At 42.5% G+C, this 21,731-nt stretch overlaps 5 protein-coding genes across 5 annotated transcripts; 4 read left to right on the forward strand and 1 right to left on the reverse strand.

The window, feature by feature from the left end:
* Positions 1–1,376: 1,376 nt before the first annotated feature.
* On the forward strand, positions 1,377–4,425 carry Bfra_004641 (putative elongation factor 2 protein; the record flags this gene model as incomplete). The annotated part of the gene is made up of 3 exons (XM_037335040.1): positions 1,377–1,384; positions 1,596–4,104; positions 4,165–4,425. 3 exons carry the CDS (start codon positions 1,377–1,379, stop codon positions 4,180–4,182), a joined length of 2,535 nt encoding a protein of 844 aa, XP_037193574.1. The 3' UTR covers positions 4,183–4,425.
* A 1,353-nt stretch (positions 4,426–5,778) lies between these two features.
* On the reverse strand, positions 5,779–6,336 carry Bfra_004642 (uncharacterized protein; the record flags this gene model as incomplete). Its single annotated transcript, XM_037335041.1, has 1 exon — positions 5,779–6,336. One exon carries the CDS (start codon positions 6,334–6,336, stop codon positions 5,779–5,781), a length of 558 nt encoding a protein of 185 aa, XP_037193575.1.
* A 1,060-nt stretch (positions 6,337–7,396) lies between these two features.
* On the forward strand, positions 7,397–10,789 carry Bfra_004643 (putative phosphatidylinositol 4-kinase lsb6 protein; the record flags this gene model as incomplete). Its single annotated transcript, XM_037335042.1, has 4 exons — positions 7,397–7,491; positions 7,566–8,006; positions 8,468–9,198; positions 9,306–10,789. The coding sequence occupies 4 exons, from the start codon at positions 7,397–7,399 to the stop codon at positions 10,787–10,789; spliced, it is 2,751 nt and encodes a 916-aa protein (XP_037193576.1).
* Positions 10,790–12,673: 1,884 nt separating this feature from the next.
* Positions 12,674–13,642, forward strand: Bfra_004644 (uncharacterized protein; the record flags this gene model as incomplete). The annotated part of the gene is made up of 2 exons (XM_037335043.1): positions 12,674–12,872; positions 13,032–13,642. The coding sequence occupies 2 exons, from the start codon at positions 12,674–12,676 to the stop codon at positions 13,640–13,642; spliced, it is 810 nt and encodes a 269-aa protein (XP_037193577.1).
* A 1,499-nt stretch (positions 13,643–15,141) lies between these two features.
* On the forward strand, positions 15,142–18,672 carry Bfra_004645 (putative snf2 family dna-dependent atpase protein; the record flags this gene model as incomplete). The annotated part of the gene is made up of 1 exon (XM_037335044.1): positions 15,142–18,672. One exon carries the CDS (start codon positions 15,142–15,144, stop codon positions 18,670–18,672), a length of 3,531 nt encoding a protein of 1,176 aa, XP_037193578.1.
* Positions 18,673–21,731: the final 3,059 nt, after the last annotated feature.

Here is a 21,731-nt window from a genome sequence, read left to right on the forward strand (position 1 = left end):
GTACATTTAAACTTTGCGAATCACTTATTCATGTGTCAATTCCACGCATGATCTTTACAAATAACCGCGATGGAGTTGGGGTGATCTTTCTGACGGAAGACTAGAGGTTGGTCCTAGGGTAGATAGTTGAGTTTATACCATTAATAGTAGCCTATTAATATTCAATTTATTGTTTTTGATATAAAAGCTTCGCTTGTATTTGAGTTCATATCATGACGGAAGTTGCTGGGTACTGTAGAGCTAATTAGTAATTGGATACCATGTTACTGATTCTGTAATAAGGTAATCATTGATGTTCACATCAATTGAATCCATTCCTCAATTCTGACGCAGACCAAGTTTGTCATGCCGGTAAGGCGGTGGTGAGTCAGGAGGAGGGGTAAATGTTGACCGGGTGAATGACCTAGTAGGTACTCTGAGGTGCTTCTTTGTGGTGACCTACTATTGATGATCCAATTGTGAGTAGATAAATCATGAATTCTTTGATACAGTCACATACTAGATAAAAATCCTGAGATGTAGTGGAGCTTCTGCGTGGACCCATGATATGGAATTCACATACAAATCACATTGAGTTGTTGTTGATGTGCATTGTAATTTGTAAGCCCCTCCCCCCACCAAGTGTATCGAGTACATCTAGTAAACGAGGAGGGTGAAGTTAAAACTTGAACATGAACGAAGTACACCTAGGTGCTTTTCTACAGTACAGTAGGATATACAGTCATGCTAACACGTGTACGGTGACCGGAACAGCGCGGAATGATAATGTACCCTTTACTAATACACTTATTATAGAATGGGCCAATTATAACAGAAGTAAAGAATACTACATACTACATACCGTACACCTCCGTATGGGTATTCACTCCGTTTCATCACACTTCATAAATGGGATGAATTAAATTATTTGAATGACAATCCTGCTTACAATGGGCAGGTGGATGCCATTCATTCTCATTCCCAAAACCTCAACTAGGGCACTAACCCTTTTAAGGCATGAATTATAGTTGCCTAGCCACCTAACTCGGTGCAAAAAAATTAAGTGAAAAATTTCCAGATTACAATTGGAACCCCGCCACTTTTTACTTGCCCCACCCGAGATCTTTTCCTACCAAATTCTTGCCCACCTTTATACAAGACTTCCTTCTCTTCCCCTCTTCTTCTTCCTCTCATTCTACATCGAAAGTATCACCAAATCTTTCTTTGTATTATCTCTCTATCCCAAATACTTTTGGGTCTGTAGCAGGTATCTACAAACTATTTACGATACTTCAAGTGGTTCAATAAACCACTCAAGTATCTATTCGTTCGAGCGTGTGTCGAACGTCAAAACAATAAATCTTCTTTAATCAGCTTCTCGAAGCACCACCGCCAACATGGTTAAGTAAGTCCAATTTTTCCATCTCTCTTAACATCATACCATCTGTGGCAGATACATAGATCAAACTATTGACTCGCAAATCACCACAAGTATCTTTGATCATCTTGTTTTGATGGATTAAGGATCTTGAAATGATAAGCTCGGGATGGAGGATTCGGAGATAAGCTCATGCTATTAACTATGAATTGTTTGCTAACGACTGTTCTCTTGATAGCTTCACCGTTGAGGAGGTCCGCCAATTGATGGACAAGGCTACGAACGTTCGTAACATGTCCGTCATTGCCCACGTCGACCACGGAAAATCTACCCTTACCGATTCCTTGCTCTCCAAGGCTGGTATTATCTCCGCCGCAAAGGCTGGTGATGCCAGAGCTACCGATACCCGTGCCGATGAACAAGAGCGTGGTATTACTATCAAGTCCACTGCCATCTCCCTCTACGGTAACCTCCCAGACGAGGACGACTTGAAGGACATTGTTGGCCAAAAGACCGACGGAAGAGATTTCTTGATCAACTTGATCGATTCACCTGGTCACGTTGATTTCTCCTCTGAAGTTACTGCCGCTCTCCGTGTCACTGATGGTGCTCTCGTTGTCGTCGATACCATTGAAGGTGTCTGTGTGCAAACTGAGACCGTCCTCCGTCAAGCTCTTGGTGAGCGTATTAAGCCTGTTGTTATCATCAACAAGGTCGATCGTGCTCTCCTCGAGTTGCAAGTTTCCAAGGAAGATCTTTACCAATCTTTCTCGAGAACCATCGAGTCCGTCAACGTCGTTATCTCTACCTACTTCGACAAAACTTTGGGTGATGTCCAAGTTTACCCAGGTAAGGGAACGGTTGCTTTCGGTTCCGGTCTCCACGGCTGGGCTTTCACCATCAGACAATTCGCTCAAAGATACGCCAAGAAATTCGGTGTTGACAGAAACAAGATGATGGAGCGTCTCTGGGGCGACAACTACTTCAACCCACACACCAAGAAGTGGACCACCAAGTCTTCTCACGAGGGTAAGGAGTTGGAGCGTGCTTTCAACCAGTTCATTCTCGACCCAATTTTCCGTATCTTCGCTGCTGTCATGAACTTCAAGAAGGACGAGATCCCAACTCTCCTCGAGAAGCTTAACATCAAGCTTTCTCCAGATGACAAGGACAAGGAGGGCAAGCAACTTCTCAAGGTTGTTATGCGTACTTTCTTGCCAGCTGCTGATGCTCTTTTGGAGATGTTGATTCTCCATCTCCCATCCCCAGTTACCGCCCAAAAGTACCGTGCTGAGACCTTGTACGAGGGTCCTCCAGATGATGAGGCCTGCATTGGTATCCGTGACTGTGACCCCAAGGCTCCTCTTATGTTGTACGTCTCCAAGATGGTACCAACATCTGATAAGGGACGTTTCTACGCTTTCGGTCGTGTCTTCGCTGGTACCGTCCGTTCCGGTTTGAAGGTCCGTATCCAGGGTCCTAACTACACCCCTGGTAAGAAGGATGATTTGTTCATCAAGGCCATCCAACGTGTCGTTCTCATGATGGGTGGTAAGGTCGACCCTATCGATGACGTTCCAGCCGGTAACATTCTCGGATTGGTCGGTATCGATCAATTCTTGTTGAAGTCTGGTACCCTCACCACCAGTGATACCGCTCACAACTTGAAGGTCATGAAGTTCTCTGTCTCCCCTGTCGTCCAACGTTCAGTTGAGGTCAAGAACGCTCAAGATCTCCCCAAGCTTGTCGAAGGTCTCAAGCGTCTCTCCAAGTCCGATCCTTGTGTTTTGACTTTCATCTCCGAATCCGGTGAGCACGTTGTTGCTGGTGCCGGTGAGTTGCATTTGGAAATTTGCTTGAAGGATCTCGAGGAGGACCACGCTGGTGTTCCTCTCCGTATCTCCGACCCTGTCGTTCCATACCGTGAGACCGTCACTGGCAAGTCCAGCATGACTGCTCTTTCCAAATCCCCCAACAAGCACAACCGTCTCTACATGATCGCCGAGCCTCTTGACGAGGAGGTTTCCAAGCAGATCGAAGCCGGAAAGATCGGTCCCCGTGATGATTTCAAGGCTCGTGCCCGTATCTTGGCCGATGAGCACGGATGGGATGTCACTGATGCCCGTAAGATTTGGTGTTTCGGTCCAGATACCAACGGTGCCAACTTGTTGGTTGATCAAACCAAGGCTGTTCAATACTTGAACGAAATCAAGGATTCCGTCGTTTCCGGTTTCCAATGGGCTTCGAGAGAAGGTCCAATTGCCGAAGAGCCAATGAGATCTTGCAGATTCAACATTATGGATGTTACCCTCCACGCTGATGCTATCCATCGTGGTTCCGGACAAGTCATGCCAACCACCCGTCGTGTCTTGTACGCTTCTACCCTCTTGGCTGAGCCAGGTCTCCTCGAGCCAGTCTTCTTGGTCGAGATTCAAGTACCAGAATCTGCCATGGGTGGTGTTTACGGTGTTCTCACCAGAAGAAGAGGTCACGTCTTCGCTGAGGAGCAACGTCCAGGAACTCCTCTTTTCACCATTAAGGCATACTTGCCAGTCGGTGAATCTTTCGGATTCAACGCTGATCTCCGTTCCCACACCTCCGGTCAAGCTTTCCCACAATCCATCTTCGATCATTGGCAAATTCTTCCAGGTGGATCACCAATTGACCCAACCTCCAAGACTGGACAAATCGTCCAAGAGCTCCGTAAACGTAAGGGTATCAAGGTTGAGGTTCCAGGTTACGAGAACGTAAGTTTACATCATATCATAACCCCTTGCAAAAAAACATTTGACTAATCATTTCAATAGTACTATGACAAGCTATAAAGAACGAATTTCCAAAATAAAAGATACCGTCCTTTCCATATTCCCATGCACATTTCACATCAAGATTATCTCAAGCTCCGGCGCTTTCATGATTTTCTGAGCGAATGCTCGTTGACCATTTCGGCTTGATAGCCAATCTGGTATAAAAAGCTAGCCGCACGCCATGTGATGGACAGATGAGCCTTTTCACACTTCTTGAGCTTCTGTTTCATTTCGAGTCTTCATGTATTTAGCAGCATGGCGAATTGAAGGATTTCAAAAACATGATTTATGACATTTAATAATGGTACCCTATGAATTGGTGAAACTATAAAATATAAATGTGAAAATATATATTTATTTCATGCTCGAACTGAAATATTTCTAAAACGAGAGTAGTCTTTTGAATAGTTTCGACCTTTCACCTGATTTATGCTGGGTATTGAAGCCAATGGCTGGAGTTCCAGTAATACACCTATGTCAACGAAAGACTCCAACAATCTCACATTTGCCTGATGACAATTCAAGGTTGCGAATATCAGTGTTAAAATAACAGCAATCAGAATAATGGTAGGGATTTCCCATCATCCTCTCCCTCGGAAACCCACTCACTTCATCCAACAACTCCACCAGACGAATCTCAAGACCATCGATCTGTGAAGAAGAATCCACTCACTCGTTTACTCGCCCTTCCTTCCAAATTCTTCAAAAATCTACAAGATTTCGATTACCCATTCTATTCATTAGCTATGCATACATATTCAAAGTAGCAAGTCAAGTCTACCTAATATCCAAAATAATAGAGATAAAAAAGTCCGCCCCCCAAAAGCCAAAAGGAAACTTCGCCTCGGGAGGGGCTCGAACCCTCAACCTTGGGCTTAAAAGGCCCACGCGCTAACCAATTGTGCCACCGAGGCGTGGTGCTGGTACTATTACCTGTGTGATAGGATGTTTGTCCTATTTGATGGTGCGGAGGGAGGCATTGGGATATATGTATGTAATATTTTGTATTTTACGGTGGAGGGTTGTGTGACGGGCGGGATGGGGTGGGGTGGAGTGTTTGAACTTTGTTGGAAGTGGAGTGTATTGGATGGATGGGTGGGTGGGGTTTGTTGGTGGGATTTTGGGTTGAGTTCTTTTGTTTGTGTGGAATGGGATGGGAATCAAGGAGAGAGTGTAAAGGAGAGAGAGGACTTGGCTGGTGTATATTATTTGTATGTAGTACAATGTCGTAAAAATAGGATGTAAATCAAGATGAGCATTTGCTCTTGGTATTTATTGTTCATGGAGCGAACTAGCCACTGTTATACTCGAAGAAGAAAAAAAATCCATGCATTCAGGCCTAACTCCTATCTGCCCAGTGCCTGCATGCTTGCTCCCTAGCCCATAATGGAATAAACTCCTAAATTCTTGGTACCCGAATAATACATCCAATCCAACCCCGAACTCTCTTCAGATACTCCGGGGCGTAGCATTCACAGAGATCTCGAGTGAGAATTCTTCTCGGGTCTTCAGTCGATCAATCGCCACATCGTATCCATTTTCCTCTCTCCATTAGTCAACCAGGTGGACATCTTTCCGCGAACTAAATCAATGAAACTCCAAGACTCCTATGTCTCAAGCTCTTTCTGTCTCTGATAAAGCTTTCATTTTTCCCTTGCTGCTATCCTTCTCATCAATCGCAACCCTATGAGATCGACTCCTACTTCTTGTTCTCTGTCTTCTCCTTGGAACCTCCTTGTCAGCTGAATGGCCCTTGCTACGAGAACGGGAGGGTGATTGACCTCTCCGGGTTTTTGAGCGCGGAGAGCAAAGAAGGAGAGATGATGATGGGGAGGGAGTTGTTGTTGTTGTCGTTGTTGTAGCTGTAGCGTGAGTCTTTTGGTATTTGGTTTTAGGGGCTGTGGCTGTAAGGGATGTCATGGTTTCGTTTGCGTTTGCGTTTGCGTTTGTGGATTTGGGGTTGAGGGGTGAGGATAATGACAATGGTGAGGAGGTTGTTAAATGAGACGTCTGGGGTGATCGATAACGAACTCGACCTCTAAAATTCGTGGATGTACTGGTTGTGATGGGTGGTGGAGAAGCAGCAGAAGAGCGGCGACGTTTACGACCACGGTGAGGGGAAGGTTCGTTGGAAGGTGGGTGGGTTGCGGGACGAGGATCAACAGATGACATTGTTCACGGTGGAGTTGAAGGATTAGTATGTATGTCAGGAGTTTCTTTGTTTGTCTCGATAAAGCTCTGGGGATCCAGTTTGCAAGGTTCGAGCTTTGGAGGTAAAGCCGTCTATTGTAATTGATGTTGGGTAGTCAATTAACTATGATCTTGCATTAGTTTGTTCCTTGAGTAATACTCGAAGAGTTAATGCGCATGGGATATTGTACATAAAGAGTGGTAGTCCGTCTCTATATGAGTGGTCAGAGGTCAGAGGCTGAACGATGAATTGATGGTGAATGGTGCCAGCGAACGTCAAAATATCAGGGGTTCAATGTCGATCTTCTAGTGGCACAGTATCAAGAGACATATCGAAGTATAGTGATAGGATTCAAATATGCAGAGCAGACGGAGCTCTGGTGTTGGAGTAGTAGGATGTTGAATCTTGAAGAAGGGGTTCATGCAAGGAATCAATCTTAGATATTTTGAGTTGAAAAGAATTAGATATAAGCAACGAATTATGGTCTTTCAAATTATTAGTAGTTGGGATGAGATTTCTTGTTCGTTTTGAAAAGAATACCATGATAGGTACGAATAGATATACAATAATAACATAATAACTGGTCAAGCTTCCCTCTTCATGGGTGATAAGTAGATGCGGGGAAGTTGACGATCACCTAAAAGGGGGCTTTGACGAATCAAAGAACTTGTTTTGTTTCATGGCTTTGTGTTTGCGCTGATATAATCGGCACGAAAACGTAGGCACTCGCTGTATATTCACATCCATGGTAACATACTGGATAGACCAGTGATTATAATAAAGTAACAAATATCTGTTGTGCTATGCAATTGACGTACCTACATAGGTAGGTGTCCGCTCATTCAAATGTTGTGTTATGTGATGTATGAGGCAGCGCAGCATCGGGGAAAATAAATTTGGCGAGCCTCGTTTTCTTCGCAGGCAGTGAGTGGACTTGAATCAGAAATACCAAATACCTTCAATTTTCAGACGGGAATCACTTTTTGCAAGTTCTCTATACTAAATCTTTGAATTCTCAAAATCCCTTCACCCATATCGACAATGTTTTCACGACCAGCTGTTAGAGCTTCAAGGATTTACTGCCGCTGCTATGCAACCTCTGCCAGTACCCCTCCGCCTATGCTCTTGAAGATCAGGTCAGTACACACGACACGTAGTTCGTTATTCTTATTTTTAGGGGGCAATTGTGCTAATATGAGTGTATTAATAGGAATGACATGAAGACTGCCATGAAAAATAAAGATAGCAATCGACTCTCAGTCCTTCGATCACTCCTCAGTCAAACACTCAATGCCTCTAAAACTTCCTCACCTATCAATACCGATATGCAGATGTTAGCTCTCCTCCGGAAAACTGCGAATGCCAGTCGAGCTGCAAGTGAAGAATTCAAGGCAGCAGGTAGAGAAGATCTAGTTGAGAAGGAAGAACAACAATTGAAGGTCTTGGAAGAATATGCTAGTGGTGTTGAGACAGTTGGTGAGGAAGAGATCAGAAATACAGTCAAGGATCTTGTCAATGGAATGAAGGCTGAGGGGGCAAAGATGCAGATGGGAGATGTATTGAAAAGAGTATTTGCTCCCGAAGTGTTGGGAGAAAAGAATGTAGAAAAGGGGGAGGTCGCAAAGATAGTAAAGGAGATTATGGCAGCATCGTAAGGGCTTTGACCAATGTCTCAATTGTACGAGAAGATGTAAAATTCGCAAAGCCTCAATATCATAGACATCAATTCAACTCAATCATCGTTACAATGTCTGGATTGATGTTATGGTGTTCAATCCAATTGACTCCCTTTGACATCGAATGTACAGAGAACGATACCTACTAGTATACTGAGTATCCATCGACACAAGTTTATCAATCATCGTGTTTCTTCATGATTTGATATCTTTGGGGATAAATTCTTCAGCCTTGTGTTCTCCACCCTTTTGATTGGATAAGGATATTGATAAGTGACGCGACCCGGGGCCACGGTGACTACCTGGCATGTTGTGAATCTAGAGCTTGTAACATGCTTAGTTCCACCGCTCCTGGAAATGCCTCATAACCATAAATAAATGATTCTACTTCATGGCGACTTCAATACTAATCAAATATCATACTTAATATGCCAAGATTTCGACCAGCTACCACGGGTTATGCCCAAATTGCCCAAGCCGAAGAGTTCAGCGATGACGAAGATGAGGACCCCCTCGCTGCCAGCCATGCTTCCTTACAACCAGCAACCGCACCACGATATGCCTCTATTTCACAACCTCGACCACATGGCGGAATGTATACAGATGGATACAGTTCACCGACAAATAATCGAAAGTTTGGACATACGAGAAGGCGAAGTCGTATGGGAAGCAATGCCTCCGGTGTGGACATCAAAGCTATAAATGCTAGATTGGAACGATGGGCCGACGAGATAGCATCCAAATTTAAAATCAATAAAGTAAAGGGGAAATCACATCAGGAGGAAAAACTGGAAATCCAGCACTCAGTATTTCAAGCACCGGAAGGTATGCGACCCGTTACTGCTGATACTTTGGCATCGGAGCCCGATCATGGACGAATGACGAAATCGGAATTTGAGGAGGTTGTTGAAAGTGTTCGAGTTGCGATTGAGCAGGGTATGCATCCGAAAATGATATCTCAGGGTAGTTCTGGAAGTTACTTCGCTCGAAACAGTGATGGAAAAGTAGTCGGTGTGTTCAAACCGAAGGATGAGGAACCGTACGCCGCAGGAAATCCGAAATGGAATAAATGGATCCATCGCAATTTGTTTCCATGCTTCTTTGGCAGAGCATGTCTTATTCCCAATTTGAGTTATGTCTCCGAAGCCGCAGCATACACGCTTGACTGTAGGTTACGAACTCACCTTGTGCCCTACACCGACATAGTTCACTTATCTTCGAAATCTTTCCACTATGATTTTTGGGATCGAAGGAAGTTTTACAGGAGTACAAAGCCTCTGCCCCAAAGGTTGGCAGTTTCCAAGTCTTCCTTAAAGGTTTCAAGGACGCGAATATCTTCCTCCGTGAACACCCTTGGCCAGATCATGCAAATGGAGCATTTAGATTGAACGATACTCACAGAAACAAAAGAGGGTGGAAAGAGACTTGCCGTCCAGGTTCATCAAAGTCAGACGAGGGTAATGAAGGAGCAGGGGCTAGCAGCCCTACCGGATCTGGAGATGGTAATCAAAACCGACGTTTTGCTTGGACAGATGCATTACAACAATCATTTCGAGAGGAGTTGGAGAAACTGGTTATATTGGATTATATAATGCGAAATACAGACAGAGGTCTTGATAATTGGATGATCAAAATCGACTGGGAAAATCAGGGCGTTTCCATCGTTTCAGACCCTCCACAAATGAGGACCAATCCAGACTCAGAACACGCACCACGAGTAGTTTCTAGCTCTGATAACATCAGCATGTCTCATCTACCGGCATATCCTTACCGTAGTCAAGAGCCTATGGAAGCTACCAGTAGATCGGCTACACCGTCTAGAATGGCAGCACCAACCATATCCATTGGTGCAATTGATAATAGTTTATCGTGGCCTTGGAAGCATCCTGATGCTTGGCGAAGTTTCCCCTTTGGATGGTTATTCTTACCTGTATCACTGATTGGACAACCATTTTCTCAAAAAACTCGGGAACACTTTCTTCCCTTGCTTACTTCAAAGCAATGGTGGAGCGAGACTCAGCTAGAGTTAAGAAAAGTATTCAGTCAAGACGCAGATTTTCAAGAACGCATGTTCGCTAGACAGATTGCTGTCATGAAAGGACAAGCTTGGAATGTCGTCGAAACCCTCAAAACCGTGGATCATGGTCCTTTAGAGTTGACTCGAAGACCAAGAGTTTGCGTTTGGGATGATCTTGTTGATATACCTGTTGCGGTTCCTATGAGAGTGCCTTCTGCAGAAATGCGAAGACGTAATGAGGCTCGCAATAGCCTTGATGACGAAATGGATATTAGTGCCGCCAATGCGCCAGCACCGCAACCAGATCTTCTTGGACTTGCAAGTCCATCTACAGAATTACCAAATCCAAACCGATTCGAGTTGGCTAGTCCACGATATAGCGAAGAGCCTTCCCCTGACCTCGAGTCTTCTGAGCCAACATCTGCAAATACAGGATTCTCTCGAGATAATACTTCCAAGGATGGAGTGAGGTTCTCGGATCGACCACACCTTCAACATTCTAGAAACCGTATGAGTTATGATGGGCCTGCAAGGTCACCAAACGGCAACAATTTTGAAGCGAGAAGATTTTCATTTGGCTCGAGGAGTCGCGGAGCTGTTCAAACATTGTATGATGGTGATGACCTCGAAGGAGACTTGGGATATGCAGCAGCTGAAGGAATGGAGGGAAATCAAAGGAAGGTCATAGTAGAAAGACTTGAAACGGTCAAAAGCAAAAACCCCGTCTTTACATGGTGTTAATGGGGAAAAGGAATGATGATCCGCAAAGGAATAAATGAGTACGAATATGTATATTATCTCTCGGAAGGCGGCGGGCGCATGATTTTTATTTTTTTTGCAAATGGGCGTCAAAATAGTCTCGGGATAGATATCTTCGGGACAGTAATCATATGGGTCAATGGGGGTAGCATGATTTTTTATGAAATTGGTTCGCTTACAATGAAATATTATTGAAACATCAAGATGCTTGTGTTGTTGTTTCTCCCCCCCCTTTTCGGCAAATCATGACTATCTAGGTATCTAGAGCTTGGTACGAATGTCTCACTAGATTGATTGTGATTGATACTGGTATTGATAGTATACTATTGTTATTATTAATATTTAATAAACCCGTAAGTTGCTTGGGATGGCGGAAATGAAAATAGGTCTTCATGGGATGGATGGATACTCTGATTGCTAGGTAGTCAATAGTACTAAGCGACAATCTTCGTTCGTATTTCTCTTCAATTGGATGTGAAGTGGAAATTTGTGTAAAATTCTGTTCTTTGCCTTTCTCTGGGTTTGTGAGTTTGTGAGATTATTGGCTTTGGAATGGCTGGGTTTTAGGGGTAAGAAGTAGGTGGTTAGGTAGTGGGTGGTAGGTAGGTAGGTAGTAGGTGTCTGAGAACTTCTTAACTGCTGAGAGATGTTCATTCGTTGAAGTGTGGGTATATATATATATATGTGTGTGTGTGTGTGTGTGTTTAGAGAGAAGGAAACCGAGAAAGGGAAAGAAGCAATGAGGATGGCTTATTGATGCGCTTTCTGTGATATGATGAATTTTGATAGTATGTAGGAGGTAGAAGGTAGGGGGTAGGTAATAGATAGATAGTAGTAGGTAAATGCTCCATGACCTATCATCAATTCGATTTCAATTTGATGTAAAGTGAAGAGAGGAAATAGTGATATACGTCTGATGCTGCATCAGATAACAATACATGCACAAGCTAGCTACTGCTTTCGGATGTCTTTTAATAGCATATTATTGTTTGGTTATTGAGGCTTATCATGTGTTGTGAACCTTTTTTATATGGTTTTACTTTGAAGTTCCTCTTGTATTGAAATTCTGGTTTTTTTTCTTTGAATCTGATGGGGGTTTAATTGTTGACTCGTGTTTTGTTAATCGGGAGAGGAGCAGATGAGATGGGGAAGGAGGTCATGCTCGGATCTCTGCTGGTGTATATGTATTTTGTTTTAGTCTGTCCGAGTAAACGTGTAAGCGAATCTATGGTACGGACCCTGGTTCGGCAAAATGGCACATCATGAATGCTCATGAGAGTCTGCTGATGACGATAGTTGATGATTGATTGCGGATAGTAGAAAATGTACTAAATCTCGCTAAGGTCATGTAAGAGTAGAATATTTGACTTTGTGTTAGGATTCTTTGCGCGCGAGTCAAACTATGAGGACATCTCTAATCCTGCTGTACTGAAAGCATTTGGATTTCAGGTGTAATTCTCTCTTCAGGCGTGGAAGAACTTAGATGTATTTATTGTTAGCAGTAAACCTGAACTTGAAAGTTAAATTTGACATCTGTGATCTCTTTGAGCATAAAAAGTATTAAACGAAGTTGTAGTGAGAATGAATTAGGACTCGAACTACTCGTATGAGTCTTGTCTCCTGAATTATCTGATAGTAAGACTAGCATAAGCAGGATAGTGTTTATATATGGGTTAACAGCAGTCTATACTGAACGGATTGTTAGATGTAACTCAAATACTTACAAACAGGAAACGGTGCGGAAGGGTGTTTATAGCGAAGCGGGACTTGCTTTACTAGTGTAGATAAAAGATAAAAAAGGATAGAATTAGATTATATTTATGTAACCTTATAAAGCAGGCAGGCGACAGAGCGTAGTGTAAAGTCATGCGACCTAATCGTCTTGACCTTGATTGGTTGCGTTTACCACGTATAGAGTGTCTCCATCGTGAAGCCGAAAAGGGTAATTTCAAGGGAAATCACGAAACACACACTGGTATGGCTGACGCAAATAATGGTATCCAACAAGATATGGCCCCTCCAACAAAACCAAACTTAACTTTCCGTTCTGACCGGAAACATTCAAGTTCACGATGAAGTATCCGAACTACCTATAATACTGAAGAAAATGTTTTTAGATTTTGAACATGATCCGAGATGAAGACATGCTCAAGAAGAAGATTTCAGATGTAAGCGACCTTGTTGTGGTATTAGTATCTACTTGAAGAAAGCTGATCTATTCCAGACGAAAACATGTGTCTTCGAGTAGAGAACAATTTCTTTCGTGCGATCACACCACCTCCTCAACAAGGGCTGTCATTACCTCAAGAGCCCCATATCTCCCAAGGAGACTTGCGAAGGCTGCTCGATATATCACCGATAAGTGGTGTGTCAGAAAGCTATATTGAGCAAACCAACCAAGATCTAGCGCACGCCTTCAGATCTAAGCAGCGGTTTGAACTAGCAGGCCAGGAGTTGCCCGAACTTATCATAAAATCTTTACAGTTTAGACAATGGCTAGTCAACCCAGTATCCAGAGAGCTTCTCATCCATGGGAATGGATCATCCGAGCCGACATCTCCTCTCACTTTCTTCTGCTCCCTGTTGATCAAGAATATGATCAGTATGGACCGCTTCCGTACCGTCTTTTTCTTCTGCGGATCTCATACACGATCACACGATCCCTATTCCGGAGGCATTTCAATGATCAAGAGCTTTCTCGCGCAATTACTTTCACAGGACCAGTTCGATTTGAAATTCCTAAGTCTTGATAACATCGAGCAGATTAAGGCAATAATCTTGAAGCGCTTCGATGGCTTTTCAAGACTCTCGTGCAACACTTGGATAGAGGGATAACCTTGTTTTGTATCGTTGATGGCATTGATTTTTACTGTGATCATCGTGGCCCTCATTTCGAAGATATGGAATCGGTGGTGGATTCTTGTTTAGAGCTTCGAGAGGCGACCAATATGCGAGCGACCTTTAAGCTGCTCATATCTTGCTCTTCAAGTACGGAGCTTAGTAAATATATAAAGGGTGACTGCTTTTTGAATTTGACTCCAGGGGAACGAACAGGTGTCGAATTCAGCTCATCGCGATTTGAAAGAGAATTTGGCAATGAATTTCCAGAAAAGTATAATTGAGGTTCTGAGATTACAAACGAGACTCGCCACTAGTATTTGAATCCGACCTTCTCATTACCAACACTATTCTTAACTTCTAAGGCTCTGGATCATCCCATGTTTTGTCTCATCGAAACCTTCACGTTCTAGTCGGCTTTTGTTAACGCCGACTGGTTCCCAGTTAGTGAAAGCGAGTGTCCTAAGCGAGTGTTCCGTAACATATTCAGTCCACGAGGAGCTCGGAGTTGAGCTAGAATAACAATCTTTGTGACATTGTAATTAGCTCAATGAGAGTGACAAATCTATTAGTATATCTAGTAGTTTCTATTGATATGATTTTGAGGGTGACGCAGTAAGTAAAGGGATACTCGCTATTACTAACTGGAAACTAGGCGACCAAGCCTTCGGAGGCTGGGGGACCACGTGATACACAGAAGAAATGAGAAGTGGTGACTCAAGAATTTAGATGACCCGATTACAGTCTATTTAGTCTTCTTTTGTTTATGATGGCGATGGTGATCTGAGAATGAGAACATGAATGGGCATGAGAATGGGAGATGGCGATGTGAGAGGACTTGATGCACGTGAACGATGTCGAATGTACCCAAGTAGCGGCCGAAACATCTCGAACCTGCTTTATTGTACAAGTAAACTCTGGTATAATTGAAAGTTGCCTAGGTAGGTATCTATCTTTGTAATGAATATCTACATCATACACAGGATCAACCGACATGCCTATCTAGGTAAATAACTTGAAGAACTTCTCAAAAATGATACATTGTTGCTTACTAATTGCTTTGTACCTAAAAACTCACGGAAATTTTCTATCACATCTATCGCCGTGCCTCCTCTCTCTCCCGACTCCGTACATATCCATACATCTACTCTCCTTCGTACTTTTACCTATATAATAAACTCATTACTCATTCACACATAAGAAATTCTATAAATATTCACGAAACTCAAAAAACTCAGTGAATATACGAAGATCAAACAGAATGATCACATTCCGATGATTTTAGTTTCATCGACTTTTTCTTTTTCCTACTTACTTTTGCACAATCCTCCCTAGTGATAAATATTGCCCCTCCTGTGAATTTATCGGCTCGATTACTACAATTACCTGCCATTACAACCACATCATAACCATACACACATACAGTACATACGACACACAACTTGATGCATGCGACCGTGACGAACATTCAAGGTTATCTACCATAAAGGAGAATTATGGCCTCAATGAATAACAACTTCTCTGGTAATTTCCCAATACTCGCAACCGGAGAGTCCCTACATTCACACCAAGGCAAACTATCTGGAAGTTCAGACCTACGCCCAAATTACCCTACCGATTTTGATAAACCTGTTACTTACAATTTCTCTGTCGCACAAGGCCAGAACCCTCCAAGATCGAGACCGAATCAAAATGAGAACAATCCCGGTATACCACTTTCGAATGGTCATGCCACAAATGCCCAAAATTGGAGTCCCGCGCAGCTGCTAAATCCTCGAAGTATTAATCAAAACTCACGACCCTCGCCCAGTTTATCACCTCATCCGCGACCAAAAATTACACCAGCAGGATCTGCTCCCCAGCCTCTATTCCAATTCGACACCCCCGGCGGATCGTATACGCCGTCACCTCCCTCGAACCCGAATTATAACGTGAACTCGAACTCGAATGGCCAGAATGGCTTTGCATCATACGCGAACCCAAGTGGGCAGATGCCGGGCGTGGGAAGTTTTGTGGATCGAATGCATAATATTACAGATCGCGATATGGTCCCTCAAAAACGCCGAAGAGTAGAAGACTTGACCGGGGAGGGAAGCAGAGCACAATTTAATGGAAGTTCTAGTGGAGGTGCATACGGACAATATGTGAAAAACAGGAGGGTTGAAGGCTCGAAGGATGGCTGTACCAAACAAGTACTCGACTTATCTTTAGTGGATGACGATGATGTTGTAGTTGTCGGGAATGAGCAGGATAGGGAAGTTTGCTACGGACGTATTGAAGGATCTCAACTCAACGCTCATCGAGTACCAACCCCAAAACCTGGAGCCCAATCACTTATACCCGAAAATTGGCCGCAGATAAAGATTGTCTTGAGAAGGAAGGAAGGGGATAAGACGAATAATATCCACGCTCTCGATTGTACTCGCGAAATTATTGGCTGTGTCGATGTGAATACTGCAATTGGACTCGCACCCATCCTCGACTCCCCAAAAATGGGCGTCAGAACAGCTGCCCGTATTCTTACAAGAAGAAAGGCGCCTGATGACCAGCCAGTGGGTTCCCCATGCTCTGTACGTTATAATTTGGATTTGAATCTTTACGGACCAAAAAAGCACGCTCTTCAAATTGGCCGACATCTTTCTCACAAACAATTGTGGTTACGAACCCCACTTTCTGTAGAAGCCGGCATTCCATTGCACAATCCTCATGCTATAGAAAAGCCTTCAAGGGCCTTACAGCCCACATCTAGTACATACTCGTCTTACGCATCTCGTTCTCAGGCCCCTGTTCGGACGACTGAAGAAATCCGAAATGACGTATTAGGAGTTTTCGACTCATTGCCGAGATCTGAGAATTTACCAGAGATGGAGCCAAGTTCTTTGATTACTACGGAGCTGCTCAAACATCAAAAACAGGGTCTCTACTTCATGATAAATAGAGAAAAGGAGCGAAATTATGAGATAAATGACAAATGCGATTTGTGGAAACTCAGACATGGGAACAATGGGCAGAGAATATACTATAATGTTATCACCGGTGATGAGGAACGCAAAAGTCCACCACAGGTACTTGGTGGAATTCTGGCCGATATGATGGGACTTGGCAAAACTCTCAGCATTCTCTCCTTGGTAGCTACAACACTGGATGATTCAAGAGACTGGGCAAAGCAGAGACCATCACAATCCGATCAGAGAGAGCAGCCAGTTCTCAAATCAGGCAAGGCTGCCGCTCAGCCCAAGTTCGAACCCGCAACTCTCGCTTTGAACTGCAAAACTACCCTTTTAGTTGCTCCGCTCAGTGTCATCTCCAATTGGGAAGATCAGATCAAGGCGCATATCAAACCTGATGCTTTGAAGTATTATATCTATCATGGCGCTAATCGTATCAAGGATGTTACGAGATTGTCAGAGTATGATATGGTCATTACTACATATGGTTCTGTCGCTAGCGAATGCAATAACAGGAACAAAAAGAAAGATGGTAAATATCCTCTCGAGGAGATGAATTGGTTTCGAATTGTACTCGATGAAGCTCATATGATTCGGGAACAATCAACTTTGCAATTCAAGGCTATTTGTAGGCTTTCAGCACAGCGTCGATGGGCATGCACAGGTACACCAGTTCAGAATCGACTGGAGGACTTAGGTGCTCTGATGAATTTCCTTCGCGTCAAACCATTCAACGGAAGCGGGTTTGCCCAACACATACTATCCCCTTTCAAGATTTGCGATCCTGAAATCATTCCCAAACTTCGATTGTTAGTTGACAGCATTACTCTTCGTCGACTCAAAGACAAAATTGACCTCCCTAAGCGTCATGATCAAATTGCTAGGCTAGACTTCAGTGATGAAGAGCGTATGGTCTATGATATCTTTGAAAAGAATGCAACAGATAGGCTTAAAGTTATCACTTCTCAGGGAGAAAGCGCATTGGGAGGCAAAACCTTTCATCACATTTTGCAATCAATATTGCGTCTTCGTCAAGTCTGCGCTCATGGCAAGGATTTGTTGAGTCCCGAAGATTTAAAAATTATGAACGGTCTAAGCAAGGACTCCGCTATCGATCTTGATAGTGAAGAATACGAAGATCAAGATGGAATGACACCCAAACAGGCTTATGAAATGTATAAGTTGATGAGAGATACGGGTACAGATAGCTGCTTGACATGCAATCGAAAGATTGGCTCTCAGGATGTTGTCGATTCTGATGGCGAATCTAAGGAGGAAGTTATTGGTTACATGACACCATGTTTCCATATCATTTGTGGCTTGTGCATTGGTGCTTACAAAGCTCAATTGGAAGAGATGGCTTTTGGTGGTTCTTTAGTCGGATGTCCTACTTGTCACCAACAAATCTCTCCGTCTATGTTCTTTTCTCTGAAACAAGAGGAAGTAGACAAGGAAGAAGAATCTCGATTGAAAACCAAGGAATCGGCAAAAGCAGGCAAGGATTTATCAAATTATGGTGGACCTCATACTAAGACAATAGCTTTAATCCATGATCTTCTGGCATCCAGAAGGGAATCACAAGCAAGACCGAACGAGCCACCAATCAAAAGTGTTGTCTTTTCTGGTTGGACAACTCATCTTGACCTTATTCAACTCGCTTTGCAGGAGAATAATATTCCTTACACACGTCTCGATGGTAAAATGACTCGTATCGCTCGCTCAATGGCCATGGAAAAATTTCGCGATGATCCATCAATCGTTGTTATTCTAGTTTCTATCGCTGCAGGTGGCCTCGGTCTTAATCTCACCACAGCTAATAAGGTCTATGTCATGGAACCTCAATTCAACCCTGCAGCTGAAGCTCAAGCTATTGATCGTGTACATCGATTGGGTCAAAAGAGAGAGGTACAGACAGTACGATTTATTATGAACAAGAGTTTCGAGGAAAAAATGTTGCAAATCCAAGATAAAAAACAAAAGCTGGCGAGCTTGAGTATGGATTCCCAGAAGGGAAGGTTGGATAAAAAGGAAGCGTCGATTAGGAGATTGGAAGAGTTGAAAGATTTGTTCAGGAAGTAGGCGTAAAGGCAATGATATTTTTCTGGGATTTGGACCTTGAATTCCGGTGTTATTGGCAGGTTGGAGGGGACCGATGGGATTTTCAAAATTAGATACAAGGGGTCAATGGTACATTGGATCCTTGGGGATGGAGTTTGGGATGATGTTACATGCATGCATCATTTTTTCTGATTCAAGATCAGACACTAGATTCCCACTTCTTACGTTTTTCTTTATCATTTTGTTAATATCATGTTCTTTCTGGGTGGGCGTTTGTGTACAGGATGATCTTCAGGGGAATCAAATGCACTCTCATGATATGATATCAATTCTGGGGGGCGGGAGATTAGCTTCGTTGCTACTACACTTTTTAGAATACATTTTTAGAGGACTTTATACAATGTGTGAAAAGGAAGGGGTTCGGCGAAGGCTGTATTGTATTGTACTGTATGTAGTACGTGTTTATGGAGAAAATAGGAGGTGCATTTGATGGGAAGGGTGGGTTGAGGGGTTGGATTTGAGATGTGGTATAGATAGATACATAGATAGATCATTGTTATTTTTTTGTGAGATCTTTGGACCGCATGTGATGTGGTGTGATACTGTGTATATCGTGTGAGAAGAGAGGGAAGGGGAGTTGATGATTTTCGTTTGCTGGTATGTAGCTTGGTAGATATAGATATAGATATAGATATAGTGTTTGTTGTTTGATTTTTTGATGAAGATGGAGAAGATGTGGGAGGTAGGTATCTATCTATTTCAAAAGGGAAATGGGGTATTTGACAGTCTGACAGAGCTTGATACCCGATACTCAGAGTCTGAAAATCTATCGAGTGACGAAGACTAGATGACCAGATCCTTAGTGTTACACAGAATCAATGAGAAGTTAGTATTCTCATTCATTCTAGGATTTGTCAAGACGGAATCTTCATCCAGAAAATACGGATTCAGATCTGATTATTTCATCTGACTTTCTCATGAATAAGAAAAAAGTATGCGAGGTTTCTTAGATATGGATATGAAAGATACATATCCATCTATCTATACACCAAGAGAAAAAAGGACCTCGAATATAGAAAACTATCCCCAAATTCGAAGACCAAAATCCTACTTGAGATTTTACATACAATAAATACAACAACTTTATTGTTTAACATGACTTGAGCACACGAATTATATTCATATAAGTTATTGTTCAAAGTACCTAACATATATAATAATTATCAATCCTCGGATCTCACTCAAACCACACGTATCAACCGACCGACTAATAAATAGCGAAACGAGAGATTTTCCCACTGAGGATTTTGGAAATTATATTCTGCGAAAGGCGAATGTATTTTTATTTTTATGGGTTTGAGGTATCTAGAAATAAATGAGAGTAATAAGTGATTTGATGAAATAAATGAATACTAATTATCTCACTCAAGATCTAGAGATTAAATAGATAATATATATATAAGTGATTGATTAAATAGGAAACAAAGATTCCGGTGAGATATAACTACATATATAAAAATTCCTTATCCGATCTACGACTCCCCCTCTCCCCATCAAACACCACAAACCCCAAATCCTCAATATTTTCCTTCAAACCCCAGTGATCTCAACTAGTCACTTCCTAGCCAGCCCACTAGTATCTATCCCCACAGAACCCACACAATCACAATCAAATTTTCGCTCCGCGTCGTACAATATATACCAAGAAATCTTCTTCGTCAACATCAAAACATCCAAAAGGTGAGATGGCCGAGTTGGTCTAAGGCGCCAGGTTAAGGTCAAGCTTAACACAAGATTGTCACAATCTCCTGGTCTAGTAATAGGCGTGGGTTCGAATCCCACTCTCATCATTATCTTTTTGGATTTTTGGTCTGTTTTATCTTGCAGATATCTTTCTTCCCTTCCTTCCTTCCTTCCTTTCCTTCTTTGAAAAATAAGAAGTCGTAGAGAAATTTTTTTACATTTTTGGAAAAAGAGTGAATAATAAATGAATGATCATGTTTCTTCTCCACTTGTTTCTTTCGTCCGTTCGTTGGTTCTTTGTGCTGATGTGATGTGATGAGATGGTTGGATGAATGGCTCGGATGCATAATACTAACTAGATACCTAGGTAAGGGTAGTTAAATGCTGCTTTTTGCAGCGCGTGAGAGAAATGCTTTATATTCATGTATTTCTACCGACTAAATGACCATGCAAGATATTCAGAAGAAAACTCTCTTTCTCATTTTTGTGTATTGTTTATTGGATATCTATATCTCACGAATTTCTTTTGATTTCCGATTTCCGATTTCCGGTTTTGAATGTGAATGGAAATGGAAACGGGAATGGAGGGAAGAATTAGAGTTTCGTGATATTGATCATCATCTATTTATTTATTGAGTGAGGAGGCTGGAGATGGAGAAGGTACAGGAAGCGAAGGGGGCCTGTGGTGCATGCGTGCATTTTTGGAATTAGATAGGATTGGGAGAATGAAAGTCTATCCTATAGCTAGCTACGTACTACTTGCACTTCTATATTCTCATTTATACATACTCAATGAAAATACTTTGGAAAAGCGAAAATAGCTTCTTCTTCTTGACTCGAGGATCAGAATATGCTATGTGTTATCGTCAATACTCTCGGATAATACAGCACGTACGTGAGTGAGTTCTGACAATTGACCATCTCTCAGACGCGAAACTCAACTTCTGATATCAACTTACGACGTAAAGCTACTTACTATTTCAAGGCTTGGTAGCTATCTCTCTACACTCAAATATCACGTCTCATAGAATTTAACGTAATGTCAATTAGAATTGACAGTATCACGTATACATACACTACTTCTTCATTATTATATCTAAACTATGTATATCCAAAATCACAACGCCGAAAATACAATAGGTGGTATCATAAAGGAAGTATCCTGACCCTTTTCCCCCTGTGCGAACAAAACTTTGAGAACCATTCGAATCATCCAGATCGAAGAGACCGTACCAACCATCCATACCACCGAGCAACCTGACCTCCATATTCCCATCTCCTTTCCCAACAACCATTTAAATATTTATACAATACAAATTGAGAAATCTCTCCATCTC

This window comes from Botrytis fragariae (assembly GCF_013461495.1).
Source record: "Botrytis fragariae strain BVB16 chromosome Unknown tig00000050, whole genome shotgun sequence".
Taxonomy (NCBI): Eukaryota; Fungi; Ascomycota; class Leotiomycetes; order Helotiales; family Sclerotiniaceae; genus Botrytis; species Botrytis fragariae.